This window comes from Lepidochelys kempii, chromosome 23 (assembly GCF_965140285.1).
Source record: "Lepidochelys kempii isolate rLepKem1 chromosome 23, rLepKem1.hap1, whole genome shotgun sequence".
In the NCBI taxonomy this organism is placed as follows: Eukaryota; Metazoa; Chordata; order Testudines; family Cheloniidae; genus Lepidochelys; species Lepidochelys kempii.
In genome coordinates, this window is record NC_136402.1 from 14,137,741 (window position 1) to 14,164,807 (window position 27,067).

Below are 27,067 nucleotides of genomic sequence, written 5' to 3' on the forward strand. Positions count from 1 at the left end.
ACACCCCATGCCTCATTCCCTGCCCCCTGGCCACACAATGAGTTCTGGGACATCTGTGACCCGCCCTAAAGATGGAATCCCCCTGCTCCCCAGTGCCTGATCTGAGCTGGGCAGGCCCCCAGCCCTGACCGTGTGTGAGAGCGGAGGTGCCCAGCTCTGTCACTGCCAGCCTTGGGGAAGGGACCCTGGTGGGAGGGGGATGGGCAGCTGGAACCCACCCACTCCCAGAGAGCAGGGCTCATCCCCTCCAGCAGGGGCCAGGACCCACCCCCTCACCCCCAAGAGAGGGCTGTCCGGGAGTGAAGGGCTGACACCATGACTTCAAGGACGCTGGGTTACTGGAGTAACTGGGTTTATTCCTCCTAGTGCAGGAGCAGAGAGGAAGCAAACAGCAGGGCCAGGGGGAGAGGGTCAAGCCGCCTCCAGGGCCACCCCCCACAAGCCATTACAGCATCAACCTGACGGTAAATCTCCACCCACAGAGCCCCCTGCCCCCACCCCCACCATTAGCGCTGTCACTGCTGGAGAAGCCGGGTCTCCGTGGCACAATCTGTGGAGGGGGGTTGCCCCTGCTGCTAGCAGTAGTAGGCTCTGGTCCCTCTGGTGCAGTCCCGGTAGCTCCCCCAGAGGGCAGTGGTCCCTACAGTGCAGTCCCCAGTGGCTCCCCCAGGGAGCGCTGTCACTGCTGGAGAAGCCAGGTCTCCATGGCACAGTCCCTGATAGGGGGTTGCCCTTGCTGTTAACAGTAGTAGGTGCTGGTCCCTATGGTGCAGTCCCTGGTGCCTCCCCCAGGGGGCGCTCTCACTGCCGGGCCACGTGCGCCTGCACCACATCCAGCAGGCCCTGCGCCAGCCGCAGCACCTCCTGCTCCTCTCCGGCCGGAAAGGCCTCGCTGGGGATGGTGGGCGGGGGGTGGTAGCTGGGATACTGCGTGGTCTTGTCGTCCACGCCATGACGACGCAGTTCAGCCACTTGTGCCGGCAGCCCCTCCAGCCCGGGCTCGCAGGCTGCCACCTTCTGCGCCAGTGAGGCCAGCGTCTGCTCCCGCTCAAAGCGCTCCCCCCGGTCGTAGGCAGCAGCTGCCAGGGCCTTCTCCACGGCCCGGTGCACCTTGTAGAAGACCCAGTTGGTGCAGCGCTGCCCCACATCGTGGCCAGCCGCCCGCAGGTCGCTCTGGGCCTGCCGGAGCCAGCGCCCGGCCTCCTCGGCCTGGGGACGCCGGCCTGCCTTGGCCCGGTGGTAGGACCAGAAATCGTAGTGGAAACCACGGTCCCTTTGGCCGGTGAACTCCCTGCGGCTCTGCCAGTGGCACCTGGCCTCCCTGTCCCATTCGTGCCATGAGGCTGAGAAGCCCCGGTGGCTACTTGGCTGGCGCCTGTTGCCCGAGGCCTGGGGGCTGCTGGGATTGCCCGCTGCCCGGGGCTTCCTGCCCTCCTTCAGCTCCTGGATCCTCTCCCGCAGGTACTTGCAGACCTCGTTGGCCATTTCCTTCTGCCCCACGTTCTTGTCGGGGTGATAGCGTAAGTAGAGCCGCCGGACCGCCTTCCGCCGCTCCCCCTCGGGCAGCTCCCAGATCTTGGCCAGGCAGGTGTCCACCTCCTCCTTCACCTGCCCCAGCGACTGGCAGTACCAGGCTTCCCACCTCTCCTGGTGCCGCTGCTGGTCCAGCACCAGCGCCCGGCTGCGACCATCCACCTGGGTCCTCTTGAACTGATACAGGTCATTGGCACTCACCTCCTCCTGGTGCCCGGCTCCCAAGTCGATGCAGTAGAGGGGCACTGCTCTGTCCAACAGGACTTCCACCACCACGGCATACTGGTAGTGCTCCTTGGGTGCTGCCGGGTCCAGGTAACCCACGTAGTCACCCGGGGCAAAGGTGTTGAGGATACTCATGTCCAGGCTGTCATACCACTCCTGGGGGATCTCCGTACCGGGGCTGGGCAGGGTGTAGGCGTTGGCGTGGGTGCTGGGTTGCAAGGGCACCCCGTTCTTCTCCAGCGCACTGAGCACTTCGCCAGGGTCCCTGCAGGCCAACATCTGCATGAGGATTGGCATGGATTTCCAGTGCAGCACCCCTCCCATAATGCTGTTCACTTCCAGGGCCAGGCTGCCCAGGATCTGGACTGACTGACCTATATCCATCCTCTCCTGATGCAGCAGGTAGACTTGGCGCCTCCCGTCGGCATGCGGGACCACATGGACAACCTGGGAGTCATGGCTCCCCTCCAGCCGCTCCCCACGGTGCATCATCACCGTCTGGATCTTCTCACAGCACACCACCTCCAGCCGCTCAGCGGAGAAAGCCACCTCCCTCTCCCTCCTGGCCGTCTCCGCCTCTTCTTCCTTGTCCCGTCTCTGCCACCTCAGCAGCGCCGCCAAGCCCTCCTGGAATTCGGGAGACACCAGGATGCCTTGGAGCTGGTTCCGGCTCTCGCAGAACTTGCCGTAAGGGCACAGCTCTAGAGAGTCCTCCTCCAGCTGCCGCTCCGTGATCTCTGACAGGAGCTGGGGCCTCAGGGGCTGGGGGAGCTGCCGCACCAGCTTCCAGGGGTCGTATTCTGGAGACAGCAGGCAGCATCTGGAGAGGTCCACCAGGAAACGGAAGGTGCTCCCCAAGGCTTGGCTAACGTCAGCAGGGGCACAGTCGCTGAAGACCAGGGTGTTGGAGCGGTAGAGCTTCCCATCGATGCAAGGCAGATGAAGCTCTTCCACGCCAGAGAAGTCCGCTTTCCCTTGGCTGAGCAGCTGGAAGAGATGCTGGGTGGCCCGCAAGACGGTCTTGGTGAGGTTGGGCTGCAGGGTTTTCTTGTCTTGGGTCTCCTGGTGCATCCGGCGCAGCACCCGGGCATAGTGCCGGACGGAGGGCTCCTGATCCACCCCCAGCTTCTGCAGCAGCTCGCTGTAGACGGCTACTAATGGGGGCACAGTGTAGAGATAGGGCCGAAACTCCTGCTCATTCCTCAAGGAGAAGACCACCTCGCTGGCCTCCGCCACCTGCTCCTCCTTCACCAGCACCACCGGCAGCCCCACCAGGCAGTCGGCATTGAAGCCCCTCAAGTCGCGCTCCAAGTAGCCGTATGTCTGCATGAAGATGCGGGTCCGGGTTTTCCGCCTTTCCTTGGTCTCACACTGTGCCTGGCACACGTTCTTCAAGTTGTCCAGGACCATTGGGACTGGCACGGCCTGCAGCACTCCCAGACGCTCCAGCACGGACTGGGCGTTCTTCATACAAGGGACCCATGATGGCAGGGCCAGGATCACGGCGGATGTCCAAACCAGGGCCACATCCTCATCCCGTGGCACCACCAGAGCACCCTTGAGGGCCACGGGCTGTGTGTGAAGGACACAGGGCGGATGGAAGTTCCCCAGATTCTCCGGCACCCTCCATGGGGTGAGGAAGCGGATGGACGAGACCCTCTCCAGGAAGCAGTCCGACAGGGAGTCACTGGGCTGGGACAGCAGATGTGACAGAAGCTCCTTCCGCTGGGCGGGGAGGTTGCCGGCCGCCGCGCCCTCCTGCCCCGCCTGACGCTCGATCCGCGTGGCAAACTCCACGAAGTCTTCCTCCGAGATCTTCTGCTTCATGCCCACATCCCGCAGGAAGGGGTTCACTTTCAACTTCTCCACCCTCACCTTCTGGAAGAATGCGTCGGGCACGAACTTGGCGTCCAGCCGCAGCGTCTGGAAGAGCAGCACCTCTCCATCGTAGAAGTAGGAAGCTGGGCGTAGGACCCCCTGCTTGTCCCGAATGAAGCTGACGGGCCCAAAGGCCGAGACGATGGTCTTCTTCTCTGCTGGGTACTCTTCCCCGTAGTGGCTTTGGATGGCGACGAGCAGCCTCAAGGCCTCAAGCAGCTGGGATTCTGGGAGACGGGGCAGATGGGGCAGGAGATGGCGGATGAATTGCTGCAGATCGTTCAAGATGCCAATGCCAAGACTTTCGGAGAGCTCCCTATGGAGAGGGTCATCATGGAGCAAGACAGTCTGCTGGTCCAGCTGGTACAAGACCTGGAAGTCCTTCGAGAGTTTGGGGATCCTGGTGTCTAGGATGTAGACATTGTGGTAAAAGGCCAGTGCCACCCATGTCCCCTGATGCGTCTGGAACAAGGGCAGGGACTGGAGCTGAGCCAGCAGGTTGTGCGCCAGCTCCTTCACCTTTTCCGTGAGGAACCTCAACAACCTTCTGGTCTCATAGGTCTTCAGCTCGCACCAACGGAGACCCGTCCTAGTGGCCAGCTGCTTCAGCACCGAAACGGGGTCGTGTGTCTGCAGCAGGAGCGGGAGGATGCAGTGATAGCTGATCTCATGGGGGATCATCCGGATATCCAGCTTGGCAAAGCCAAGCTTGCCCAGGGATTTTTCCACGTCGCTGGAGTAACTATGGATGATGGTGGGCAGGGAGACCAGAGGAACTACATGCTCGTCTCCGGGTTGGTCGCTGCAGGTGGGGAGGATGGCCGAGTACTCTAAGAGGGAGACCAACTCTCTGAAGGCCTTGCTCATGGCTTTTTCCTTGCGTTCATTGGCCTTATAGATCATGTGGTTGAAGAGCTCCCACACCTCCTTCAGCCACTTCCGGGCCTCTGCCGACTGGGCCTCCCAGTCCGGCTGCCCCAGCACCTCCTGGATGAACCTGGCTGCCTCCTGCAGGGTGAATGCCTTCAGGAAGCCGGCCTGGAGCAGCAGCGACTTGTGGCTGATGTAGTAGGCGAGGAATTGGTGATGCTGCTGTGGGAAGAGGCAGTGGGCTCCTCTCTCGAACACCGGCTCCTGGGTGCTGAACGGCCGCAGCATGCCATCGTGGGTCACGGAGAGTGGCAGCCCCTCCAGGTCCCTGACGTCCCCTTTCTGTAGCTCCTCCAGGCAGAACTCCAGCAGGAGGGAGCAGCTGGACTGGTCCTTCAGGGGAGTCTCCGAGATCCGGCAGGGTGGGTCCAGAGGCAGCGCTTTGAGGAAGCAGCGGAGAGATCCAGGATTCAAGGTCAGGACCTTCACACCCGCCCTGGCGAACTCGTCGTGGATCTCCCGGAGGCCTCGGAAGGCCGGGACGAGTTTCATCTCAAGTCTTTGGAGGACATGGCTCATGGAGTCACAGGCCTCCGACTGCAGGAAGAAGGGCTCCTGGAGCAGGCGGCCCTCGCCGGTCGCAGTCCATGTGATTCTCACCCTTTCCACGCTGTGCGTATGGAGGCGGATGGCCTCTGTCTGGTAAATGGGTATCAGGGGCTGCTGCATCTCCGCAATGAGCTTGTAGACCTGGCTGACCAGCTGGTGCCAGGGTGGGGGCACGCACTCCCTCACGGCTGGGAAGTAGCAGAGATACTTTGGCTCCAGCATCTCCCAGCAGGCCGTCAGCGTCATGAAGCACAGCGTCTCCCCCAGCTTCTTCCGCAGCCAATCCAGCAGCCGGCAGTAGAGCGGCGCCAGCAGCCGCTGCATCAGGAAGCCATTCCAGGCCGTGCTCCGCCTCCCCCCATCCTCTTTGCGCAGATCGCGACGAGCCGAGTCCACCGAGAAGTTGCCATTGATGTGGACGGGCAGGCCGGTCTGCAGCGGCAGCGGAAGGGTGCAGAAGGCCCTGCCAGGCCTGACTGTGTCCAGACAGGCAGCCACGGCGCCATACGGTAGGCACTCCGGGTCCGGAGACTCCTTCTTGGCGGTGTCGTCCACCCCGACCTGCCACACCACTCCCCAGCTGGTGGGAGGCTGAGAGCGGCCGTGACTGACTTTCATCGTGTAGACCACCCTCGCCGGCATGGCCTCCTCACTGCCTGACAGAGCCATGTGGTTCAGCCGCTCCTGGAACGCCCTTCGCAGGGCCAGGCTGCCTTCCTCCATCTCCGTCTCCACCCGCAGCAGCTCCCGCGGCTGCGCCATGCCCTCGGTGATCTCGGAGAAGACGACGGTCCTCAGGTGGCGAAGGAACAGCACCAGGGCCTCAGCCTCCTGCACCAGCGCTGCCTGCATCTCCTCCAGGACCTCTTCGTGGATAGCCCGCGGGCACACCCGGGAGCCAGCCGCGCCCTCCGCCGTCCGCAGCGGCAGCCGGAAGAGCACGCCCTGGCTCAGGTCGAAGAGGTCGGGCAGGAACGTGGCGTAGACGTCGGGGAACGTCTTCTTGAAGTCCCCGTTGACGCTGAACATGGCGCCTGGGTACTGCACGCTGGCCGTGGGCACATAGCGGAGATGGGGATCGAAGACGCCCAGGGCACTGTCGCCCGTCAAGAAGGCGGGGCAGTCCGTGAGGTGGAAGACGGCGTTAAAACCCAGTCCGTACTTGCCCGTCTTGTCCTGCCGCCCACCTTTGCTCCCCACACCCAGCCGCTGGATGCCCTCAATGTCCTCCTGCGCCAGGGGCTTGTCATTGTAGACGCAGAGGGCGGGGCCTTGCAGGCTGCCCCACTCCTCAGAGAGGACGCTCTGGGCGGGGTGGTGTCGCCGGTCCCAGACGAAGTGGATCCGGCTGGCGCCGGCGTCATCAGCGTTCTGCAGCAGCTCCTTCAGCACGTCGCGGGAGGACGAGGAGTATTCCCGCAGAATGTTCTGCAGCCGCACGGTCAGCTCCTCCCGGGCGCCAAACTCTGATGCCCACGGCACCAGCGCCAGCCCCCGGATCTTTGCCTGGGCCAGCGCCCGGTGCCTGGTGGTGGACACGCCGTACTGCAGTGCCAGCTCCCGGGGGATCCGGCCATGGCACAAGGGTGTCCCCTCCTCCCGGGGCAGCCAGGGTGTGTCATCGAAGTGCAACTTGGCCACCGGGCGCAGGACACCCTGCTGATCCGGGAAGTAGATGCCCTGAGCTTCGTAAGCGCCCACTGGCTGCCGGTCTGGCAAGGCCTCCATCAGCCCGATGGTCACTAGCCTCAGGACCAAGTGCAGCTCCTCTGGGGACAGGATCCGCCCAGCCGTCTTCCTGGCCAGGTCCTGGAGCACCCACATGTAGTTCTCCAAGGCAAAGGTCTCCTGCAGCCCCACGCACCCCCACAGCGCCTTGAACCCCAAGTACTCCCGTGGCAGCTGGTGGAGATACGGCTTGGCCTCGAATGACAGCTCCCAGGCCACTGCCTTCACCGGCACAAAGTGCTCCCCCACCAGGACAAAGGAGAATGCCATAGCCTCCTCAGCGACCTCCTTCTTGCACGTGGGCTGCTTGCTCAGCAGCTTGTCCAGGTAGGCGTAACACTGCCGCGTGGTCTCCTGCAGCTCCAGCTTGGGCAGGGTGTTGGAGCTCTGGCACGCCTCCGCCAGCTGCCGCATCACCATGCTGGCTGGCGGCTTGCGGCTCAGCCCCAGGAAGTCCTGGAGTGCCTTGGAGAACCTGAAGTCCCCTTCCAGGTCCTTGCCAGCCAGGACGGGTTGGATCAGCCCCACCAGGCTCCTGTACTTGTGGCGGTAGAGATCGTTGGGCCGGCAGAGCTCATGGCGGGCACCAGGCAAGGCAGCTGGCAGGAAGGGTATGGCACGGAAGGCCACCTGGGCAGTGTTGTCCGAACCTTGTTCCAACAGCTGCTCCAGCAGCTCCAGGATGCGGCAGGTTCTCCGGCATCCCTGCTGCCAGTCACGCTGCCAGAGGGCCTGCACGGTGCGGGCCCGCTCCATCAGCTCCTTCATCGGCACCACGTCCTTGGCCATGCCCAGCCCCTCCAGCCGCAGCAGCCTCTCTGGCGCCAGGAAGCCAGTCCCGGTGGGGAAGCGCCCGTCCTGGGAGTCGTACAGCAGGGCTGCTCTGCCTTGGGGGTGCACCAGCTTCCCAATGGGCTGCAGCTCCCCTCGGGGGGTGGTAGGGATACAGGACACAGAGGCCAGCAGCTGGTCCACCGTGGCATTGCTCATGTCCAGGGCGTGGAGAATCAAGGCGTCACGGTCAGGTGCGTCCAGCGTGCCCATGTTGGCAAACACAATCTCCTGGTAGAACCTCACCCAGTCATAAGTCTTGGGCAGCAGCGTGTCCTCCTGACCACTGGCCTGGAACCCAGATCTCACCCAGTTCGGCAGCTGCACGGCCAGGAGGGGCTCCGGCAGCAAGTTGGCAAAGACCCTGGCGGCCGTCTGCCCCACCCGCATGTTATGGGTGATGGTGAAGTCCAGGAAGCAGGCATTGTTCATGGTGCACCATTGCTGGCCATCGGAGAACAGCGCCAGGTCCCGCCCATCAGCCAGCACATGGTAGAAGGCCTTCACGGCCTCGGTGAAGGGATGCCTGGCTTTGCCAGCATCTGGCCAGAAGGTGTGGTATTCATAGTCCTCCAGCTCACCCTCCTGGTGCATGTCTCGGAGCAGGCTCAGCGCTTGGAGCCAGGCAGCCGGCACTGCATCGCGCAGCAGTGCCCAGTTCCACTCGCCCTTGGCTGTGGCATCCCAGAGTCCTTTACGATTGGAGAGGACGGCGAAGGCCCCGTGGAGGTGAATCGGGAGGCCGGAGGCAATGGGCAGGGGCAGGAAGCAGAAGACGTGCCCTTCAAAGCCGTCCAGGTGTGGAGCCCACTTCCCCGGCTCAGTGGGGGCAAGTGGCAGAGCCACTCCAGCGCTGGGGGGCGAGGGCTGGGTCCCGTCCCGCATCCCCTGCTGAAACAGAACCAAGGATTCTCCGGTGCCCTGGCAGCTGTGTACCAGGTAGTGGCTGATGGTGATGTCCAACTCCCACTGTACCGTCAGTTGTTCGATGCTGGACTGGCCCATCCTGGAGTCTCCAGCATCCTCAAGGCTCTTGATCTGCTCCCGGAACAGCGTGGCCAGAGGCTGGGTGGCTTCCGGAGAGGGGGCCTCATTCGAAAGGCGCTTCAGCGACACCTCCCGCACCCCACGTATGAAGAGCAGCAAGAGGTGGCAAAAGTCCCGGAAGCCGCTCTGGAGCCTCTCGACCCTTTCGATGCCGAAAGCCACCTGGCTGATCCGCGACTCCCGGGCCTCCTCCTCGGTGCGGAAAGGCAGGCGGAAGAGTGTCCCCGGGAAGTCGAACGGCTCCTGCGTTTGGAACCCAAACAAGCCCTGGTAAGGCCGGAACTGCTCGGCAAAGGTGCTCAGCGTGGCCGGGCGCTGGCGCAAGTCCAGCCGGATGCCGGGGCAGGCCGGGTTGGGGATGTGCTTGCGCAGGTGGGTGACGTTGGGGTCGAAGATCAAGAGGCTTCTGCCGCTCAGCACTGAGGGCACATCGGTCACGTGGTAGACGGTGTTGAAGCCCAGACCGAACCTGCCAATCTTGCCCTCCTGCCCTTCCTTGGTGGCGGCTCCCACCCGGATGATGTTGACTAAGTCTTCCTGGGTGAAGGCTGCATCGTTGTAGGACCAGAGGGCCGGGCCATGGCAGGTGGCCATGCCGGGATCCAGCAGCCCGGCCGTGCCACCACCGTGGTGCCGCAGATCCAGCAGGAAAGAGCATGTCCTGGCACCAGCATCCTCCGCATTCTGGATCAGCTCTTTGAAGAGGTCGGCCTCTTCCGTATACTCCCGCAGGATGTTCCAGATCCGCGTGGTGATGGGCTCCGAGGGCCCCCACACCTCAAACAGCTGCGGCTGCAGCACCCGCGTACTCAGCAGCGCCACCCCCAGGAAGGTGGCCACAGCCGGCGTCACCGCCTCATGCACCACGGCCAACTCAGCGTTGTCACCTTCCAGGTCCGCCAGGCTGGCCCGGTCGATGTCGCAATACAGGGCCGACGAGGCTGGACGCAGAGTGAAGCCGGATCCTCCCGGAGCCTCCACCGGCACTGGCAGGTCTCCGTTGCCCCGGTGCCCTCTGCTTTTCAGCCAGTCTAGGACGGCCACCGTCAGCCGCAGCTCCGCCTTGGTGCCGCCTCCGGCACGGCCCTCAATCTCCTTCCCCAGCCGGCACAGGGCCTGGCTCAGCTCCTCCTCGCCCACCGCGGCCCGCGCTCCCCAGGCCAGGAAGAGCCGGCGGTAAGGCAGCAACTCCTGGGGGACCCTCGGCACCAGGCAGCTCAAGTCCAGGCTGTCAGGGTAGGCCAGCACCACCTTGGCTGGGGCGGAGAATCCACGGCCGGTCCAGATGACAGCATGCGACGACGCCACCCGAAACTGCTCCAGATTCTGCTGCATGTGCTGGTAGATGACGTGAAGCTTCGGCACCAGCGTCCTGATGTCTTTGGGCTGGTCCCCCTGTGCCAGGAGCAGCAGGTTCAGCAGCACCTTCTCCAGGGGGGGTGGCCGGCTCAGCCCCAGCTTCTCCTCGGCCGGCTCTCTGAAGACGTCAGTCAGCGGCATCGCCAGCCCCGCCAGGTCGGCGTAATGGGCCAATCGCAGCCTCTCTGGGGGAAGGAAAGGTCCATTCGGCTGGCGCTCGGTCGGGTCGGTGGCGGGCACCCAGGCCAGGTCCTGCAGCTGCTGCAGCTTCTTCTGGCAGAACCGGCCCAGCGCCTCAGTCCGGTTGCACAGCTCGATCAATGCTCGGGATTTGGCCATGGCCCCGGGGGCGTCTCTGGCCTGCTGGAGCCGGCCCACCTCCTGGGCAGCCTCTAGCATGTGGTCCGGGGTGATGGCTGTCTCGCTGGTTTTCAGCCCCAGGGCACGGAGGGACCGGAGCACGGCCGCCTCCTGGAAAGCCATGGGTGGGAAGCACCGGGGGCCCAGCAAGGCCTGGAAAATCGTGTTTTGGGGGTCGAAGAGCTCATTGGCATGTGCCAGGGTCCCGCCACGGTCCATGAAGGCCAGCTCCTCGCACAGAGTCTGCAGTTTTTTGCTGTACCCAAAGAGGGCATCCCCGTGCCGCAGCACCCACAGCATGAGCCGCTCAGCATCTGGCGCCCGCTTGGCGTACACCCCCTTCTTCACCGCCCTCACCGCCAGCAACGCCAGCTCTGCCGCGCCAAGCAGGCTCTCCCGGGTCTGGAGCAAAAGCCGGCGGTCCGCCTCGTCCCGGCACCGCAGCACCGGCTCCGGCAGCACCAGGTCTTCGGGCACCGCCGGCACCGTGCTCCTCTCCAAAGCTTGGTAGGTGCCAGATGGCACCAGCCCAGCCGGGCAAGGTGGCAAGACGGAGGGTACCTTCAGGAAGATGGGCAAGCTGCCCAGCACCACAGCGTCCCGGTCAGAGAGGGAAGAAGCAGGTGCCTGGGAGAGAAATTGGCAGAGGATCCTGCCGCGATCCGGGGGCAGGGAGCCCAGCCGGGCAACCACGCCCACCACACCCAGGTGGTCGAAGGCCTTCAGCACATTGCCGGCTGTGGGCGCCAGGACGTAGTCTATCAGCTGGCGGTGCCAGAGCGCTGGGTCCCAACTGTGGATCACCGTGCAGCCCAGAGCCTCCAGAACACCAGATTCATCCTCAGTGAGGCTGTGGCCCTCCCAGGTCCGGAACAGCAGCGTGGGCATGGGAGAGGGCCGCGCCAGCTGGAGGCTATGGACGCCTTTGCCCAGGGGGGTGAGGGGGATGAGCGGGTGGCCCTCAAACGGCGCCAGGAAGCAGGCATGGTGCTGTAGGAAGTCCCAGAAGGCAGCCAGCCACGGGCGGGGAGGCTGGCGGGGGTGGTTGCCCGGGCACCAAGTGACGTGGGCAGAGCCGCCTTTGAACCAGTCCGCAGGGAGGGCACCCTTCAGGTTCTGCTTAATGACATCCGGGTCCAGAGAGATGAGGTTCCTGAACAGCCCTGCAAGAACCAGAGAGACCCGGGATCACAGCCGGACCGGAACCGCATCGGCACCCGGTCCCACAGGCAAACCCAGAGCAGCGGAATATAGTCCACAGGAAAAGCAGCCACCCCTGGGGTGGGGTGCGGGCGGCTGGTTATACGGGGACCCCTCACCCGGGACTTGGATACAGCCCCTCTGGTATGGGGTGCGGGGGCTGGGTATATGGGGACCCATCGCCAGGCGCTGAGATACGGCTGCCTCTCAGCTGGGGTGGGAGGGCTGGGTAACAGCAGCCAGCAACATTCCTGTTGCCCCAGGCACCCCGGGCAGAGACAGGCACCCAAGGACGGACGGTTTCCACTTACCCTGCTCCGCGATCCGGTGCAGGTGACTCAGCAGGGCGGGTGTCAGATCCTCTGGCAGAAAACTGTCAGCCAGGCCAGGGAGCAGGATCCTGGAAACCAGGAATTCAGAGAGTTAAGACAGTAGGGCTTGGGGGGAGGCGGCAGGGAACGGAGCCTGGGGCCTGTCCCCTCTAGGGGGCACCAGCTCCCATCTGGCCCCACAGCAGGGGACTGCCTGGTTGGGGGGCTGGGGCAATGGGTTCCCCGTTCCAGGGGCTGATTGGTGGCCCTGGCATGAACCGGATCCCTGCGTCTCAGCCTGGCTCCCAACAGAACCTGCATTTCCCAGGCCTGCCGTGGGCTGGGAGAGCCGCGCTCACTGGGTGTCCTCTGGCCTGGGAGGCGGGTGGAGGGGCCGGGGGCTCTCTTACCTGGGGAAGGCCTTGCTGTCGGCATAGACCATGCTGCCGGCACCCCCAAAGCAGGCAAAGCCTCCATCAGCACGTGGGAGCAGCTCCAGGCCTGCCAGCTCCCCGTAGCACTTGTCTCCGGCCACGTACTCCAGCAGCAGCCGCTTGTCGGCCGGGTATCGGGCAGGACCCATGCGGCCCAGGACCTTCCGCATGTAGGCCGGCGTGGCCACCTTCACCGCTGGGCCGCCCACAGCCAGCGCCCGCCACACGTGGGCTGGCACCATGGCCAGCGGCTCGCCCGCCTGCACCAGGGCGTCCTCCAGCACCCGGAATGTGGCCTCGCTGGCCCCGTTCTGTGGCAGGAACACGGCGTCCGAGGCTCGGAGCCGGCATGTGCCGGGTTGGCCGGCCGACACCAGGGCTTCCATGCCCCACAGCTGCCGGCAGATCCGTTCCGCCAGGCTCCGGTAGCGCTGCTGGTGCTGGCTCAACGCCGGGTCGGGCCAGGCGCCGTAGGGGTCGCCGGGACAAGCCGCCGCCACCACGACAGCCTGGCGGTAGGCAAGCGGCAGCACCTCCTCGGTCAGCAGCTGGTTCCACCGGGCGGCGTGGTCCCGGCCACGGTCTTCTTCAGCCCACTGGACATGCTGCCGGTCGTCCGTCAGGTGGAAGGGGGCGTTGATGTGGAGAGGCAGCCCTGTGGCGTTCTCCTCCGTGGCCGGCAGCGGCAGGAAGCAGCAGAGGTGCCCGGCACAGCGGCCCCGCAGCGGGTATGCCAAAGCCACGCCGGGCAAGCTCCCCAGCGCACCTGCCAGCTCCGCCAGCTCCGGGAAGGTGCCTTCGGTCGGCACGGCCGAGACCACCAGCCACTCGCGCTCTGCCTCCCCCTTGGCGGCTGTGCCGCACGTAGCCACGGCCTTGATGCAGGCTGTGGTGGCCAGCGCCGCCGCGGCCACCTTGTCCTGGACCAAGCCCGGCCCGTTGAGCAGGCGCGGGGTGGCCGTGGTCTCCAACAGCTCCGTGGTGGCCCCCTGGCCATCCACCATCCTCAGGGCCAGGCGCCGGACGTGGCGGAGGAAGAGGAGGCAGGTGGGGGCGTCGTGGATGAAGGCCAGGAAGAGCTGGCGCACGCGCTCGGAGCTGTACAGGTTGTCCGAGATGCCGGAGGGTTCGTGGCGCAGTGGGAAGCGGAAGAGGGTGCCGGGGAAGCAGCCGGCCGCCGGGGCCCCCTTGCCACGTCCTATGGCCTCCAGCGCCCCCCAGAAGGGCGCAAACTGGTCAGCCAGCTCCGCCGCCTCCTCCAGGTTCCACTGCTGCCCACCGTCCGCCAGTGCCACCCGCTGTGGGTCCAGCACGCCCAGCCAGGGGCCGCTCAGCACCGCCGGCAGGTCTGCAGGGAGAGGGGAGTGAGACGGGGAGCCCCAGCACCCCCCGAGCTCCCCCAGAACCCCCCCAGTTGTGACCCAGAACCCGCCAAGCTCCCGCAGAGACCCCCCCTGGACTGTGACTCAGACCCCCCCAAACTTCCTCAGAGACCCCCCTACCTCCTGAAGAGACCCCCCCGGATGTGACCCAGAACCTCCCCCCGCGAGTTCCCCCAGGAACACAGAGCTCCCCCCAGAGACCTCCTCAGCTGTGACCCAGAACCCCCCTGAGCTTCCCCAGAGACCCCCCCAGCTGTAACCCAGACCCCCTGAGCTCCCCCAGGGACCCAGAACCCCCCCAGGGACCCACCCCCGGCGCTGGGCGCAGTGAGGTCCCTGCCCCCCAGGGCTCTCACCGGTCAGGTGGTAGATGGAGTTGAAGCCCAGGCCGAAGCGGCCAACGGTGCCGGGGTCGCGCAGCTTGTGGCTGTCGCCCGTGCTCTGGATCCCGTCCCAGTCGGCCTCCGAGAACAGCCCATCGTTGTAGGCCACCAGCGCTGGGCCTGGAGCAAGGGACAGCGTGTGAGGGCCAGGGCCCCGATCCCCCCAGACAGCACGAGGGGCGGGGCTGGGGCCTTGATGCCCCCTGACCCCCCGAGACAGCTCATGAGGGGCAGGGCCCTGACCCCCCCCCAATCTCCCCTGACACCACGTGAGGGGCAGGGCCCCAACCCCCGCAGACACCAAGTGAGGGGCAGGGCTCCAATCACCCCAGCTCCCCCTGAGACACCACGTGAGATGTGGGACCCTGATCCCCTAACGTGTCTCCCCAACATCGTGTGAGGGGCAGGACCCAGCCCCACTAGACATTGTATGAGAGGCAGGACCCTTGATTCCCTAGCTCCCACCCCCCCAAGGCCCTCTAGCCCCCCCATCCACTGCCATTTCCTCACACACGCCCCTCCGGTCCTGCCAGGACCCCCCCACCATCACCTATCAGAAATCCCTTCCCCAGATCTGTCACCCTCAGAACCCTCGGCTGCTGCCCCCTCATACCCTGTGCTCGCTGCAGCCCCCCCACAGCCAGGCTCTGGGTCCCATAGCGGCGCTCGTCGCACAGGAAGATCACCTCTGTGGCCCCCGCATCATCCGCGTTCTGGATCAGCTCCTGGGGGGGGAAGGGGCAGCGGTGCAGATCAGCACAGATCCCACCCAACCCCAGCTCATTACCAGCCCCCCAGCCTGGGCACATAGCTCCACTGAGTAGGGGACCCAGGACTCCTGGGTTCCATCTCCGGCTTTAGGAGGGGAGTGGGGTCTAGTGGTTGGAGCGGGGCGGGGGGGTCCTGCTGTGAACTCCCCAAGCCCAGGACTCACCTTCAGAATCTGCCCCCCATCTGGGTACTTGCGCAGGATACTCTGCAGGTATTTGAGGAAGGGGGGGGGCCTCTGTTGGAACCCTCTCCTGTCGGGGGGGGGGAGAGAAAGACGCACGTCACTCACCAGGAGAAATCTCCGATCCATCCCCCAACACAGGCCTATCTACTCCAGTATCCTGCCCCCTCCCTGCCCCCTGGATCACCCCCATGGGCCCACCTACCCTGGTATCCATCCCCTGGATCACACCCACGGGCCAATCTGCCCCGGTATCCCGCCCCCTGCTGATGGGAGGGGTCACCGAGCCATCCTCAGAGGCTCCTGCTTCATCATAAACACACCCCACTGCCCCCAATTGCTATCTGTCTCAGTGGTTTGAGCATTGGCCTCCTAAACCCAGGGTTGTGAGTTCAATCCTTGAGGGGGCCATTTGGGATCTAGGGCAAAAATTAGGGATTGGTCCTGCTTTCAGCAGGGGGTTGGACTAGACGACCTCTTCAGGTTCCTTCCAACTCTGGCGTTCTATGACCAATGGGTGTCCCTATGTCCATCAGCTCCCACCCCCGCCCCCCCCTCCATGGGGTGCCCAGGCTCGGCTGCAATCTCCTCTCCGACCACCAGAGGGCAGCACTGCCTAAAGAACCAACCACCCCCTTCCCTGCCTCCAGACCCCTAACAGCCCATGGGGCACAGGGGTGGGGGTGGCCGAGCCCTGGGAAAGGTGGAGGGCAAGGGAGTGCTTTACCCTGCCAGCCTTTCCTAGGGGCTGGAGGGCCAGGCTCCAGGCCGGAGGGGGATGAGGACAAGAACTACCTGCAGGGGTGAATGACAGCCCTGCATGGCTTGCGAGATGGGGTGGGTAGAACAAAGGGAATTGGGGGGCTGGGGCATGTGCCAGCCCTGCGGAGGGGGATTGGACACCCTGCCACGCACAGCCGGACAATGACACCCATGTCTTAACATAAGAATGGCCAGACTGAGTCGGACCAAAGGTTCATCCAGCCCAGCGTCCTGTCTGCCAACAGTGGCCAGTGCCAGGTGCCCCAGAGGGAGTGAACAGACCAGAGAATCAGCGAGTGATCCATCCCCTGTTGTTCACTCCCAGCTTCTGGCAAACAGAGGCTGGGGACACCATCCCTGCCCATTCTGGCTAATAGCCATTGATGGACCTATCCTCCATGAATTTATCGAGTTCTTTTTTGAACCCTGTTATAGACTTGGTTTTCACAACATCCTCTTGCAAGGAGTTCCACAGGTTGACTGTGCGTTGGGTGAAGAAATACTTCCTCTTGTTTGTTTTAAACCTGCTGACTATTAATTTCATTGGGTGACCCCTAGCTCTTGTATTATGAAAAGGAGTAAACACTTCCTGATTTACTTTCTCCACACCAGTCATGGTTTTACAGACCTCCATCATATCCCCCCTGAGTTGTCGCTTTTCCAAGCTGAAAAGTCCCCGTCTTATTAATCTCTCCTCATACAGAAGCTGTTTCATACCCCTGATCATTTTTGTTGCCCTTTTCTGAACCTTTTCCAGTTCCAGTCTATCTTTTTTGAGATGGGGCGACCACATCTGCACCCATTATTCAAGGTGTGCACGTACCATGGAATTATAGAGAGGCAACATGATATTTTCTGTCCTATTTTCTATCCCTTTCTTAATGATTCCCAGCATTCAGTTCGCTTTTTTGGCTACCGCTGCACATTGAGTGGTTGTTTTCAGAGAACTCTCCACAATGACTCCAAGATATCTGTCTCTTGCGTGATAACAGCTAAATTGAAGCCCCGTCACTGTATATGTATAGTTGGGATTATGTTTTCCAATGTGCATCACTTTGCATTTATCAACATTGAATTTCATCTGCCATTTTGTTGCTCAGTCACCCAGTTTGGTGGGATCCCTTTGTAACGCTTCACAATCTGCCTGGGACTTAATTATCTTGAGTAATTTTGTATCATCTGCAAATTTTGCCACCTCACTGTTTGCCCCTTTTTCCAGATCGTTTATGAATATGTTGAATAGGACTGGGCCCAGTACAGACCCCTGGGGGACATCACTATTCATAGGCGCCATCTTCCCCTGCTTCCCGTGGGTGCTTGACCCCCGCTCTGCCACTGGCCCCGCCCCCACTCCACCCCTTCTATGAGGCCCTGCCCCGCCTCTTCCTACCCCGTCCCCAAAGTCCCTGCCCTGGCCCCACCTCTTCCCTTGAGAATGCTACGTTTACCACTCCTTCCCCCCCGCCCCCCGGAGCATGCTAACAGCTGTTTGGCGGTGGCCGGGTGGGAAACACTGGGAGATAGGTGGAGGAGTGGGGACGCGGTGCACTCGGGGCGGGGGAGGAGGATGTGAGGTGGTAGGGAGGGGAGCTTGGCTGCCAGTGGGTGCAGAGCACCCACTAATTTTTCCCCATGGGTGCTCCAGCCCCAGAGCACCCACGGAATCGGCCCCTGTCATAAATATAAAGGGAAGGGTAACAACCTTTATGTATGCAGGAACATAAAATCCCTCCTGGCCAGAGGTACAGAATCACTTTACCTGTAAGGGGTTAAGAAGCTCAAATAACCTGGTTGGCACCTGACCAAAAGGATCAATAAGGAAAGAAGATACTTTCAAATCAGAGGAGGTGGGGGGAAAGGTTTTGTTTGTGCTCTCTTTGTTGTTCCCTCTCTGGACAGAGAGAGAGACCAAGCAGGTAAAGCATCTTCTGAAAACATACCTGAAATGATACATCTAAAATGACAGAAATTGTAAGTAAAGGCAAGGAAATGCATTAGATTATCTTTTATCTTAGCTTGTGAATTTTCCCTATGCTAAGAGGGAGTTTTATTCCTGTTTTTTGTAACTTTGGAGCTGGGCCTAGAGGGGAATCCGCTGTGTTTTAAATATTTTTATTACCCTGTAAAGTTACCTTCCATCCTGAGTTTTGCAGGTGTGATTTTTACCTTTTTTTTTCCAAAGAAGAACACATACCTAAAAGTTGTTACCTTCCCCTTCATCTTTATGACAGCACCTATGCCACTGTTTACCTCTCTCCATTCTGAAAACTGACCATTTATTCCTACCCTTTGTTTCCTTTCTTTTAACCTGTTACCAAACCATGAGAGCATCTTCCCTCTTATCCCGTGGCAGCTTATTTTGCTTAAGAGCCTTTGGTGAAGGACCTTGTCAAAGGCTTTCTGAAAATCTAAGTACACTATATCCACTGGATCCCCCTTGTTCACACGCTTGTTGACCCCCTCAAATAATTCCAGTAGATTGGTGAGGCATGATTTCCCTTTACTAAAACCATGTTGACTCTTCCTCAACAAATTATGTTCATCTATGTGTCTGACAATTTTGTTCTTTACTATAGTTTCAAGCAGTTTGCCCAGTACTGAAGTCAGGCTTACAGGCCTGTAATTGCCAGGGTCAACTCTGGAGCCCTTTTTAAAAAACTGGAATCACATTAGCTATTCTCCAGTCATCTGATTTAAATGACAGGTTACAGACTACAGTTAGTAGTTCTGCCATTTCACATTTGAGTTCCTTCAGAACTCTTGGGTGAATCCCATCTGGTCCTGGTGACTTATTGCTGTTTAATTTATCAATTTGTTCCAAAACCTCCTCTAATGACACCTCAATCTGGGACAGTTCCTCAGATCTGTCACCTAAAAAGAACGGCTCAGGTTTGGGAATCTCCCTCACATCCTCAGCCGTGAAGACAGATGCAGATAATTCATTTAGTTTCTCTGCACTGGCCTTATCCTCCTTGAGTGCTCCTTTAGCACCTTGATTGTCCAGTGGCCCCACTGGTTGTTTAGCAGCTTCCTGCTTCTGATGTACCTAAAAAAAATAATTGCTATTACTTTTTGAGTCTTTGGCTAACTGTTCCTCAAATTCTTTTTTGGCCTCCCTAATTGTATTTTTACACTTCACTTGCCAGCGTTTATGCTCCTTTCTATTTTCCTCACGAGGATTTAACTTCCACTTTTTAAAGGATGCCTTTTTGCCTCTCACTGCGTCTTTTACTTTGTTGTTTAGCCACTGTGGCTCTTTTTTGGTTCTCTATGTTTTTTAATTTGGAGTATACATTTCAGTTGAGCCTCTATTACGGTGTCTTTAAAAAGTTTCCACACAGCTTGCAGGGATTTCACTTTTGGCACGGTACCCTTTAATTTCTGTTTAACTAACCTCCTCATTTCTGTGTAGTTCCCCTTTCTGAAATTAAATGCTACAGTGTTGGGCTCCTGTGGTGTTTTCCCCGCCACAGGGATGTTAAATTTAATCATATTATGGTCACTATTACCAATCGGTCCAGCTATATTCACCTCTTGGACCTGATCCTGTGTTCCACTTAGGACTAAATCAAGAATTGCCTCCCCTCTGGTGGGTTTCAGGACCAGCTGCTCCAAGAAGCAGCCATTTAAGGTGTCAAGAAACTTTATCTCTGCATCCTGTCCCGAGGTGATGTGTACCCAGTCAATATGGGGCTAACTGAAATCCCCCGTTATTATTGAGTTTTTTATTTTTATAGCCTCTCTAATCTCCCTGAGCATTTCACAATCACTATCACCAGCCTGGTCAGGTGGTCAGGAATGTATCCCTACCGCTACACCCTTATTCGAGCGTGGAGGTACTATCCACAGAGGTTCTCTGGTACAGTTTGGTTCATTTAAGATTTTTCCTTCATTTGATTCTATGCTTTCTTTCACATCTAGTGCCACCCCCCCCCCCAACCAGCACGACCTGTCCTGTCCTTCCAATATATTTTGTACCTGGTTTTACTGTGTCCCATTGATTATCCTCATTCCACCAAGTCTGTGTGATGCCCATTAGATCAATCTCCTCATTTAACATGAGGCACTCTAGTTCGCCCACCTTATTATTTAGACTCCTAGCATTGGTCTATAAGCACTTTAAAAATTTGTCACTTTTTAGCCATCTGCCATTACATGAGGTAATTGAAGGGACTCTTTTATTTGACCATTTCTCATCAGATCCAACCTGTATTTCATCTTCCATCCTCTCATCCTCACTAGGACACAGAGAATCTCCATCAGGAGATCCTCCCCTAAGGCATGTCTCTGTCCGAACCACGTGCTCCTCCTGTCGGCTTCCCCCAGCCCTTAGTTTAAAAACTGTTCTCAGACCTTTTTAATGTTAAGTGCCAGCAACCTGCTTCCACTTCAGGTTAGGTGGAGCCCATCCTTCCTGTAGAGGCTCCCCCTCTCCCAAAAGTTTCCCCAGTTCCTAATAAATCTAAACCCCTCCTCCCTATGTCATCCTCCTGTCCATGCATAGTGACTCTGCACTTTTGCCCCTCTGACTGGCCCTGCACCTGGAACTGGGAGCATCTCAGAGAAACGCTGACCTAGGGCACTGCTGTTAACCCAGCCCCGACTGCAATCCGCCTTTTCCGGCATGGCAGAGAGGGACCCCAGGGTGCTGCGGTCCCTGCCCTAACACCACACCAGAAACCTGTGCCAAAGGCGGCGCAGACAGGCTGGGGCAGGTGGGGGGTCCACACAGCACCATCCTCTGCATGGGTATGGAGGGCAGGGGGGGGACAGGAGCCACCCACTTGTACCCACCAGGCAGCGCTCCGGGTCCTTGGCAGCACAGAAGGACCCGCCGCCGAGGAGCCCGAGCGCCCCACGGCCCCCCCCCCGCCGCCGCCGAGGAGCCCGAGCGCCCCACGGGCCCCCCCCCCCGCCGCCGAGGAGGAGCCCGAGCGCCCCACGGGCCGCCCCCCCCGCCGAGGAGCCCGAGCGCCTCACGGCCCCCTCCTGCCGCCGAGGAGCCCCAGCGCCCCACGGCCCCCCCCGCCGCCGAGGAGCCCGAGCGCCCCACGGCCCCCCCGCCGCCAAAGAGCCCGAGCGCCCCACGGCCCCCCCTCCGCCGCCGCCGAGGAGCCCGAGCGCCCCACGGGCCCCCCCCGCCGCCGAGGAGGAGCCCGAGCGCCCCACGGGCCCCCCCCCCCGCCGCCGAGGAGGAGCCCGAGCGCCCCACGGGCCCCCCCCGCCGCCGAGGAGGAGCCCGAGCGCCCCACGGCCCCCCCCCGCCGCCGAGGAGGAGCCCGAGCGCCCCACGCCCCCCCCCGCCGCCGAGGAGGAGCCCGAGCGCCCCACGGGCCCCCCCCCGCCGCCGAGGAGGAGCCCGAGCGCCCCACGGGCCGCCCCCCCCGCCGAGGAGGAGCCCGAGCGCCCCACAGGCCCCCCTCCGCCGCCGAGGAGGAGCCCGAGCGCCCCACAGGCCCCCCCCCCCGCCGCCGAGGAGGAGCCCGAGCGCCCCACGGGCCGCCCCCCCCCCCGCCGAGGAGCCCGAGCGCCCCACGGCCCCCCCCCCGCCGCCGAGGAGGAGCCGGAGCGCCCCACGGCCCCCCCCCCGCCGCCGAGGAGGAGCCCGAGCGCCCCACAGGCCCCCCCGCCGCCGAGGAGGAGCCCGAGCGCCCCACGGGCCGCCCCCCCCGCCGAGGAGCCCGAGCGCCCCACGGCCCCCTCCCGCCGCCGAGGAGCCCCAGCGCCCCACGGCCCCCCCCCGCGCGGAGGAGCCCGAGCGCCCCACGGCCCCCCCGCCGCCAAAGAGCCCGAGCGCCCCACGCCCCCCCCGGCTCCGAGGAGCCGGAGCGCCCCACAGCCCGCCCCCCGCCGCGGAGGAGCCGGAGTGCTGCCAGGTGAGTAAAAATTAAAAAGGGCACCACTTGTGCTCCGAGGGAGCGCGGCCAACTCTACCTCCATGTGAGGGGGCCCCAATTAGCTGTTCCCACCCAAGGGAGAGACCTGGGAGCCAGCGCGGAGAGTTCTCCCAGATCATCCGCTGTGCGCGGGGGCAGCCAAAGAAGCCAGCAGAAGGCTGGGAATCATTAGGAAAGGGATGGATGATAAGACAGAAAATATCATCTCGCCTCTCTATAAATCCATGGTCCATCCACACCTTGAATACTGGGTGCAGATGTGGTCGCCCCATCTCCAGAAAGAATTGGACTGGAATTGGAAAAGGTTCAGAAAAGGGCAACAAAAATGATGGGGGTATGTAACGGCTTCTGTATGTGGAGAGATTAATAAGACAGGGACTTTTCAGCTTGGAAAAGAGACAACTCAGGGGGCTATGACTGAGGTCTGTAAAACCATGACTGGTGTGGAGAAAGTAAATCAGGAAGTGTTGTTTACTCCTTTTCATAATACAAGAGCTAGGGGTCACCCAATGAAATGAATAGGCAGCAGGTTTAAAACAAACAAAAGGAAGTATTTCTTCACCCAACCCACAGTCAACCTGTGGAACTCCTTGCCACAGGATGTTGTGAAGGCCTATACTATACCAAGACTATAACAGGGTTCAAAAGGTTTCAGTCGATACATTCATGGAGGATAGGTCCATCAATGGCTATTAGCCAGGATGGACAGGGATGGTGTCCCGAGCCTCTGTTTTCCAGAAGCTGGGAGTGAACAACAGGGGATGGATCACTCGCTGATTCCCTGGTCTGTCCATTCCCTCTGGGGCACCTGGCACTGGCCGCTGTTGGCAGACAGGACGCTGGGCTAGACGGACCTTTGGTCTGACCCAGTCTGGCCGTTCTTATGAGCCCCGGGGGTTCTGCCTCAGGCAGCTGTTACCCTAGTCTGGTGCTACCTGCACAGACCTGATGGAGGTGCTGTCATCCTGGGGGAAAGGCACCATCTGCCTGGCTAGTTATCCCCCCTCCCAGGCAGGACCAAGCCCTGCAGGCCAGGCCAGCTGCCCCCCTGCCCCCTCCAGGGGTCCCAGCTTTCCCTGGCCTGAGTGAGAGCAGCGGAACCTGAGTTATTCCAGCCCCATCTGCTCCCCCCAACAATGCCCAGCTCCCCCGTACCCAAATGCCCAGCACTCCCCTACCCAAAAGCACCCGCCCCCAACCAAAGGCCCAGCACCTGTCTCCCCAACCCAAAGGCCCAGCACCCACCAACAACACCCAGCACCCGCCCCCCAACCCAAAGGCCCAGCACCCGCCAACACCCAGCACCCGCCCCCCAACCCAAAGGCCCAGCACCCGCCAACAACACCCAGCACCCGCCCCCCAACCCAAACGCCCAGCACCCGCCAACAACACCCAGCACCCGCCCCCCAACCCAAACGCCCAGCACCCGCCAACAACACCCAGCACCCGCCCCCCAACCCAAACGCCCAGCACCCGCCTACAACACCCAGCACCCGCCCCCCACCAAAGGCCCAGCACCCGCCCCCCAACCCAAACACCCAGCACCCGCCAACAACACCCAGCACCCGTCTCCCCAACCCAAACGCCCAGCACCCGCCAACAACACCCAGCACCCGCCCCCCAACCCAAACGCCCAGCACCCGCCAACAACACCCAGCACCCGCCCCCAACCAAAGGCCCAGCACCCGCCAACAACACCCAGCACCCGCCCCCCAACCCAAACACCCAGTGCTCCCCTCCCCCTAGCGCCCAGCACCCACCTCTTTGGCCCTGTCGCTGCCATGGAGAAATCTGCAGAACAGAAAACAGAACCGAGCATTAAACACATGGACGTAAACCCAACACCCCCGCCCCCGCCCACTGGCATAGCCGGGTGCATATGAGACCCCAGCTGAACGCTGGTCTCGTCGCAGCAGGTGCTCCTCACCCACAGGGGAGAGCTGATCTCTGCCCCCCAAAGCCCTCCCGATCGAAATAGACACTGGGTAGGAAAGGGAAACTGAGGCACGGAGGGGGACAGGGGGTTGTGTCATCCAGGAGGTCAGGGGGAAAGCCGGGGGAGGGAACGCAGGAGTCCAATCTCCCACCCATCACTTTAAGCACCAGACCCCACCCGCCTCGCAGAGCCAGGAGAGAACCCAGGAGTCCTGACCCTCAGGTCCGGCTGGTTCCCACATCACTCGCCCTTGGGCTTGGGCCGGGGCCAGCGGGGGTTGGTGCTGCCGAGGGAGTCCAGAGGAGGTGCTGGGAGCCCGGCGAAGGAAACTGAGTCCCGCCGCTTCTCTGGTTTTATAGCGCCCGCCGCATCCCCGAGGTCACCCCGCCCCGTTTCGTTTCCTCAGACACAATTCGGTTTCGATTCAGACCCTGCCGGATGCGTGGCGGGGGGAGGGCACAGGGGCAGCGGGGGGTGATGGGGCAGGTGAAGTGGGGTACGGGCCGGGGGGGGGGTGGGAGTCAGTGGGGAAGAGGGAAGGGTCGTGGGGGTCTCTAGGATGGGGTTATGGGGCTCAGTGGGGCAGTGTATGGGGAAGAGTCAGTGGGGGCTGGTGGGGTGGGGGGTGCGTGGGGCAGGGGATGGGGGTATCAGTGGGGAGGTTGGGGGCTGGTGGGGTGAAGTCAGTGGGCGGATGAATGGGGCAGGGGATGGGGATATCAGTGGGGAGGTTGGAGGCTGGTGGGGTGTGCGGCGGAGTCAGTGGGCGGATGAGTGGGGCAGGGGATGGGGGTATCAATGGGGCTGGTGGGGTGTGGGGCAGTCAGTGGGGGTGAGTGGGGCAGGGGATGGGGGTATCAGTGGGGAAGTTGGGGGCTGGTGGGGTGCAGTCAGTGGGGGTGAGTGGGGCAGGGGATGGGGGTATCAGTGGGGGCCCATGGGTGTGGTGGGGGATGGGAGACCACAATGACAATCTGCCCCCCACCCCCCTGACAAAAACTAAACCCAAGTGCTGCGTCCAGCCGGCTCCATCAGGGCAGGAAGGGGGGGTCGGTGTCTTGGGCAGGAATTGGGGCACCTGGGCCCCTCCCCTCAGCTCGTGGACCCGAAGGGGGTGCTGGGGTCACAGGGAGCTTGTTCCCCTTACACTCCCCAATGTGCATCCCCCTGTGACCCCCCTAAATCTCCCCAGCCCGGCGACACCTCTGGCGCTGACCCACCGCCCCACTGCAGCCAGGCAAAGGACCCAGCGACCCCCCAGCCACAGGGCCACAGGCCAGCGAGCCCCCTCGGCTGCTCAGAGCAGCTCCTGGGAGCCTTGTCCGGGGGGGGTGGGGGGTGGACGGACCCAGGAGTCCTGATGCCCCGATGGCCCTTGGCTCTATCCCACTGACCCCCACCTGGAGCCAGATGGGAGCTAGCGCCCCCTAGAGGGGAAAGGGCCTGTGCCCCATTCCCTGCCCCCTGAGCCAGCCAGTCTCTGCCCTGGGGCTGGATGGGAGGTGGCGCCCCCTAGAGAGGAAAGGCCCTGTGTCCACCCCGCCCCCCCAAGCTGGCCAGACTCCTGGAGTCACATCCCATCCTTGGGTGGGTCGTGTGGGGCAGCGGGACATGGCCTGGGGCACTGGGGAAAGAGCAGACGAGCCCCCGACCCCCAGTGGCTCCAAATCCAGGACCTGACAGACAGCTGCTGATGGTGCCCGTTTCACTCCTGCACGTCTCCATACAGCTGGATGTCTGAGATGGGGGGGCTGTCCCCAACTGCATGGGAGGGGTGCAGAGCAGGGACAGCGAGTCAACAGGGGGTGGGGCATGGGCCTACGACTCCTGGGTTCTCTCTGCTGCTCTGGGAGGGGAGTGGGGTCTAGGGGTTAGAGCGGGGGGGGGGGGTGGAGTCAGGAAAACTGAGCTTTCTCACCAATGCTGCCACTGACCTGCTGTATGATCTTTAGGAAGATGCAGCGCCTCTCTGTGCCTCAGTTTCCCCTCCCCCATTTTGTCTATTTAGACTGAGAGCCTCTGAATCTGTCCAGGTGGCGCCCAGCCCGACGGGGCCCCGATCTCAGTGATTCTGTGTCTGGGCAGCGCCCGGCATGACGGAGCCCCAATCTCAGTGACTCTGTGTTTGGGCAGTGCCCAGTGACAGGGCCCCGATCGTGGTGACTCTGTGTCTGGGCAGTGCCCGGCCAGACGGGGCCCTGATCTCAGTGACTGTGGGCAGCACCCGGGGCCCCGATCTCAGTGACTCTGTGTCTGGGCAGCGCCCGGCGTGACGGAGCCCCAATCTCAGTGACTCTGTGTCTGGGCAGTGCTCAGTGACAGGGCCCCGATCGCGGTGACTCTGTGTCTGGGCAGTGCCCGGCCAGACGGGGCCCTGATCTCGGTGACTGTGTGTCTGCCCCCGTATCTACTGCAGCCCATTTTTAAGCATTGGGGTCCCTGCCCTTCCCTGCAGGTGTCGTGATCCCTTTACATTCACGTCCAGGAATTGTTCTGAGGAGGGGGCTAGGAAACAGGGCAAGTCCTTCCGACTGCAGCCATAGCGCCTCTGAGCACCTTACACCAGGCAAAGGGGAGGGGAGCAGTGGCCAGAACAGGAGACTGGGCCCCCGGAGTGGAGTGCCCAGGACCGCTGGGCTTTTCTGAGCCGCTGGGGTCATCGCACCCAGGGCCAGAGCAAGCATCGAGCCTGACCCTCTGGCTCTCACCTGCCAGAGAACTGACCTGAAATCAGCCTAGAGCGGATCCGCTCGTTTCCCAGATGGGCTGGGCCACGAGCCTGGGGAAAGAATTACTGTTAAAAATTGATACTGTGTTTCCTGGCCCGTTGGGGCTAGCTTCCCCCTTGCAGCCCGCGGCTCAGGGTAGCCCGTTAGCGAATACTGGTCTGTCAGGACAGTGCTGACGGGCCAGGATCAAGTCACCCCTGAACCATCTCTCGGTTCCGCTAAACCAGGGTTGGGAAAACTACGGCCAGGGTGCTGGATCCGGACCCTCGGGGCTTTGGATTTGGCTCACGGGATGGCCACCCTAGAGCCACTCCAGGTAAGTGGTGCCAGGCCAGAGCCTGCACCCCAACTCCCTACCTGAGCCCCCTCCTGCACTCCACACCCCCCACCCTGAGCTCCCTCCTGCATGCCACACCCTCCTGCACCCCAACCCCCTGCCCTGTGTTAGGATATAGATATTCAGGCCTGTCGGTAAAGGCCTGTACTTGAAGAATTTAGGTGTATTCTTATCATTGGCTAGTTATCGAGGTATAAAAGAAAGAATCAGAATCACAGTCTGCTGGTGTAAGGGCCTTCTCTTACTGTGACAGTCTGAGGCCCTGTTCTCAGGCTAAGGCCTTTGGCTAAGCAGCAGAGGCAGC

The 27,067-nt window shown here is 61.8% G+C and overlaps 1 protein-coding gene across 2 annotated transcripts; it reads right to left on the reverse strand.

Moving 5' to 3' along the window:
- Positions 1–342: 342 nt before the first annotated feature.
- LOC140902179 (sacsin) lies at positions 343–26,772 on the reverse strand. Of its 2 annotated transcripts, XM_073321971.2 has the most exons (8): positions 23,914–26,772; positions 23,522–23,552; positions 15,085–15,172; positions 14,764–14,875; positions 14,124–14,270; positions 12,362–13,733; positions 11,952–12,040; positions 343–11,603 (listed from the first exon to the last, which is right to left on the reverse strand). In XM_073321971.2, the coding sequence occupies exons 1-8, from the start codon at positions 23,936–23,938 to the stop codon at positions 802–804; spliced, it is 12,666 nt and encodes a 4,221-aa protein (XP_073178072.2). In that variant the 5' UTR covers positions 23,939–26,772; the 3' UTR covers positions 343–801. The 2 variants fall into 2 exon arrangements, with proteins under 2 accessions (XP_073178072.2, XP_073178071.2); XM_073321970.2 differs by having other exon boundaries at positions 23,522–26,772.
- Positions 26,773–27,067: the final 295 nt, after the last annotated feature.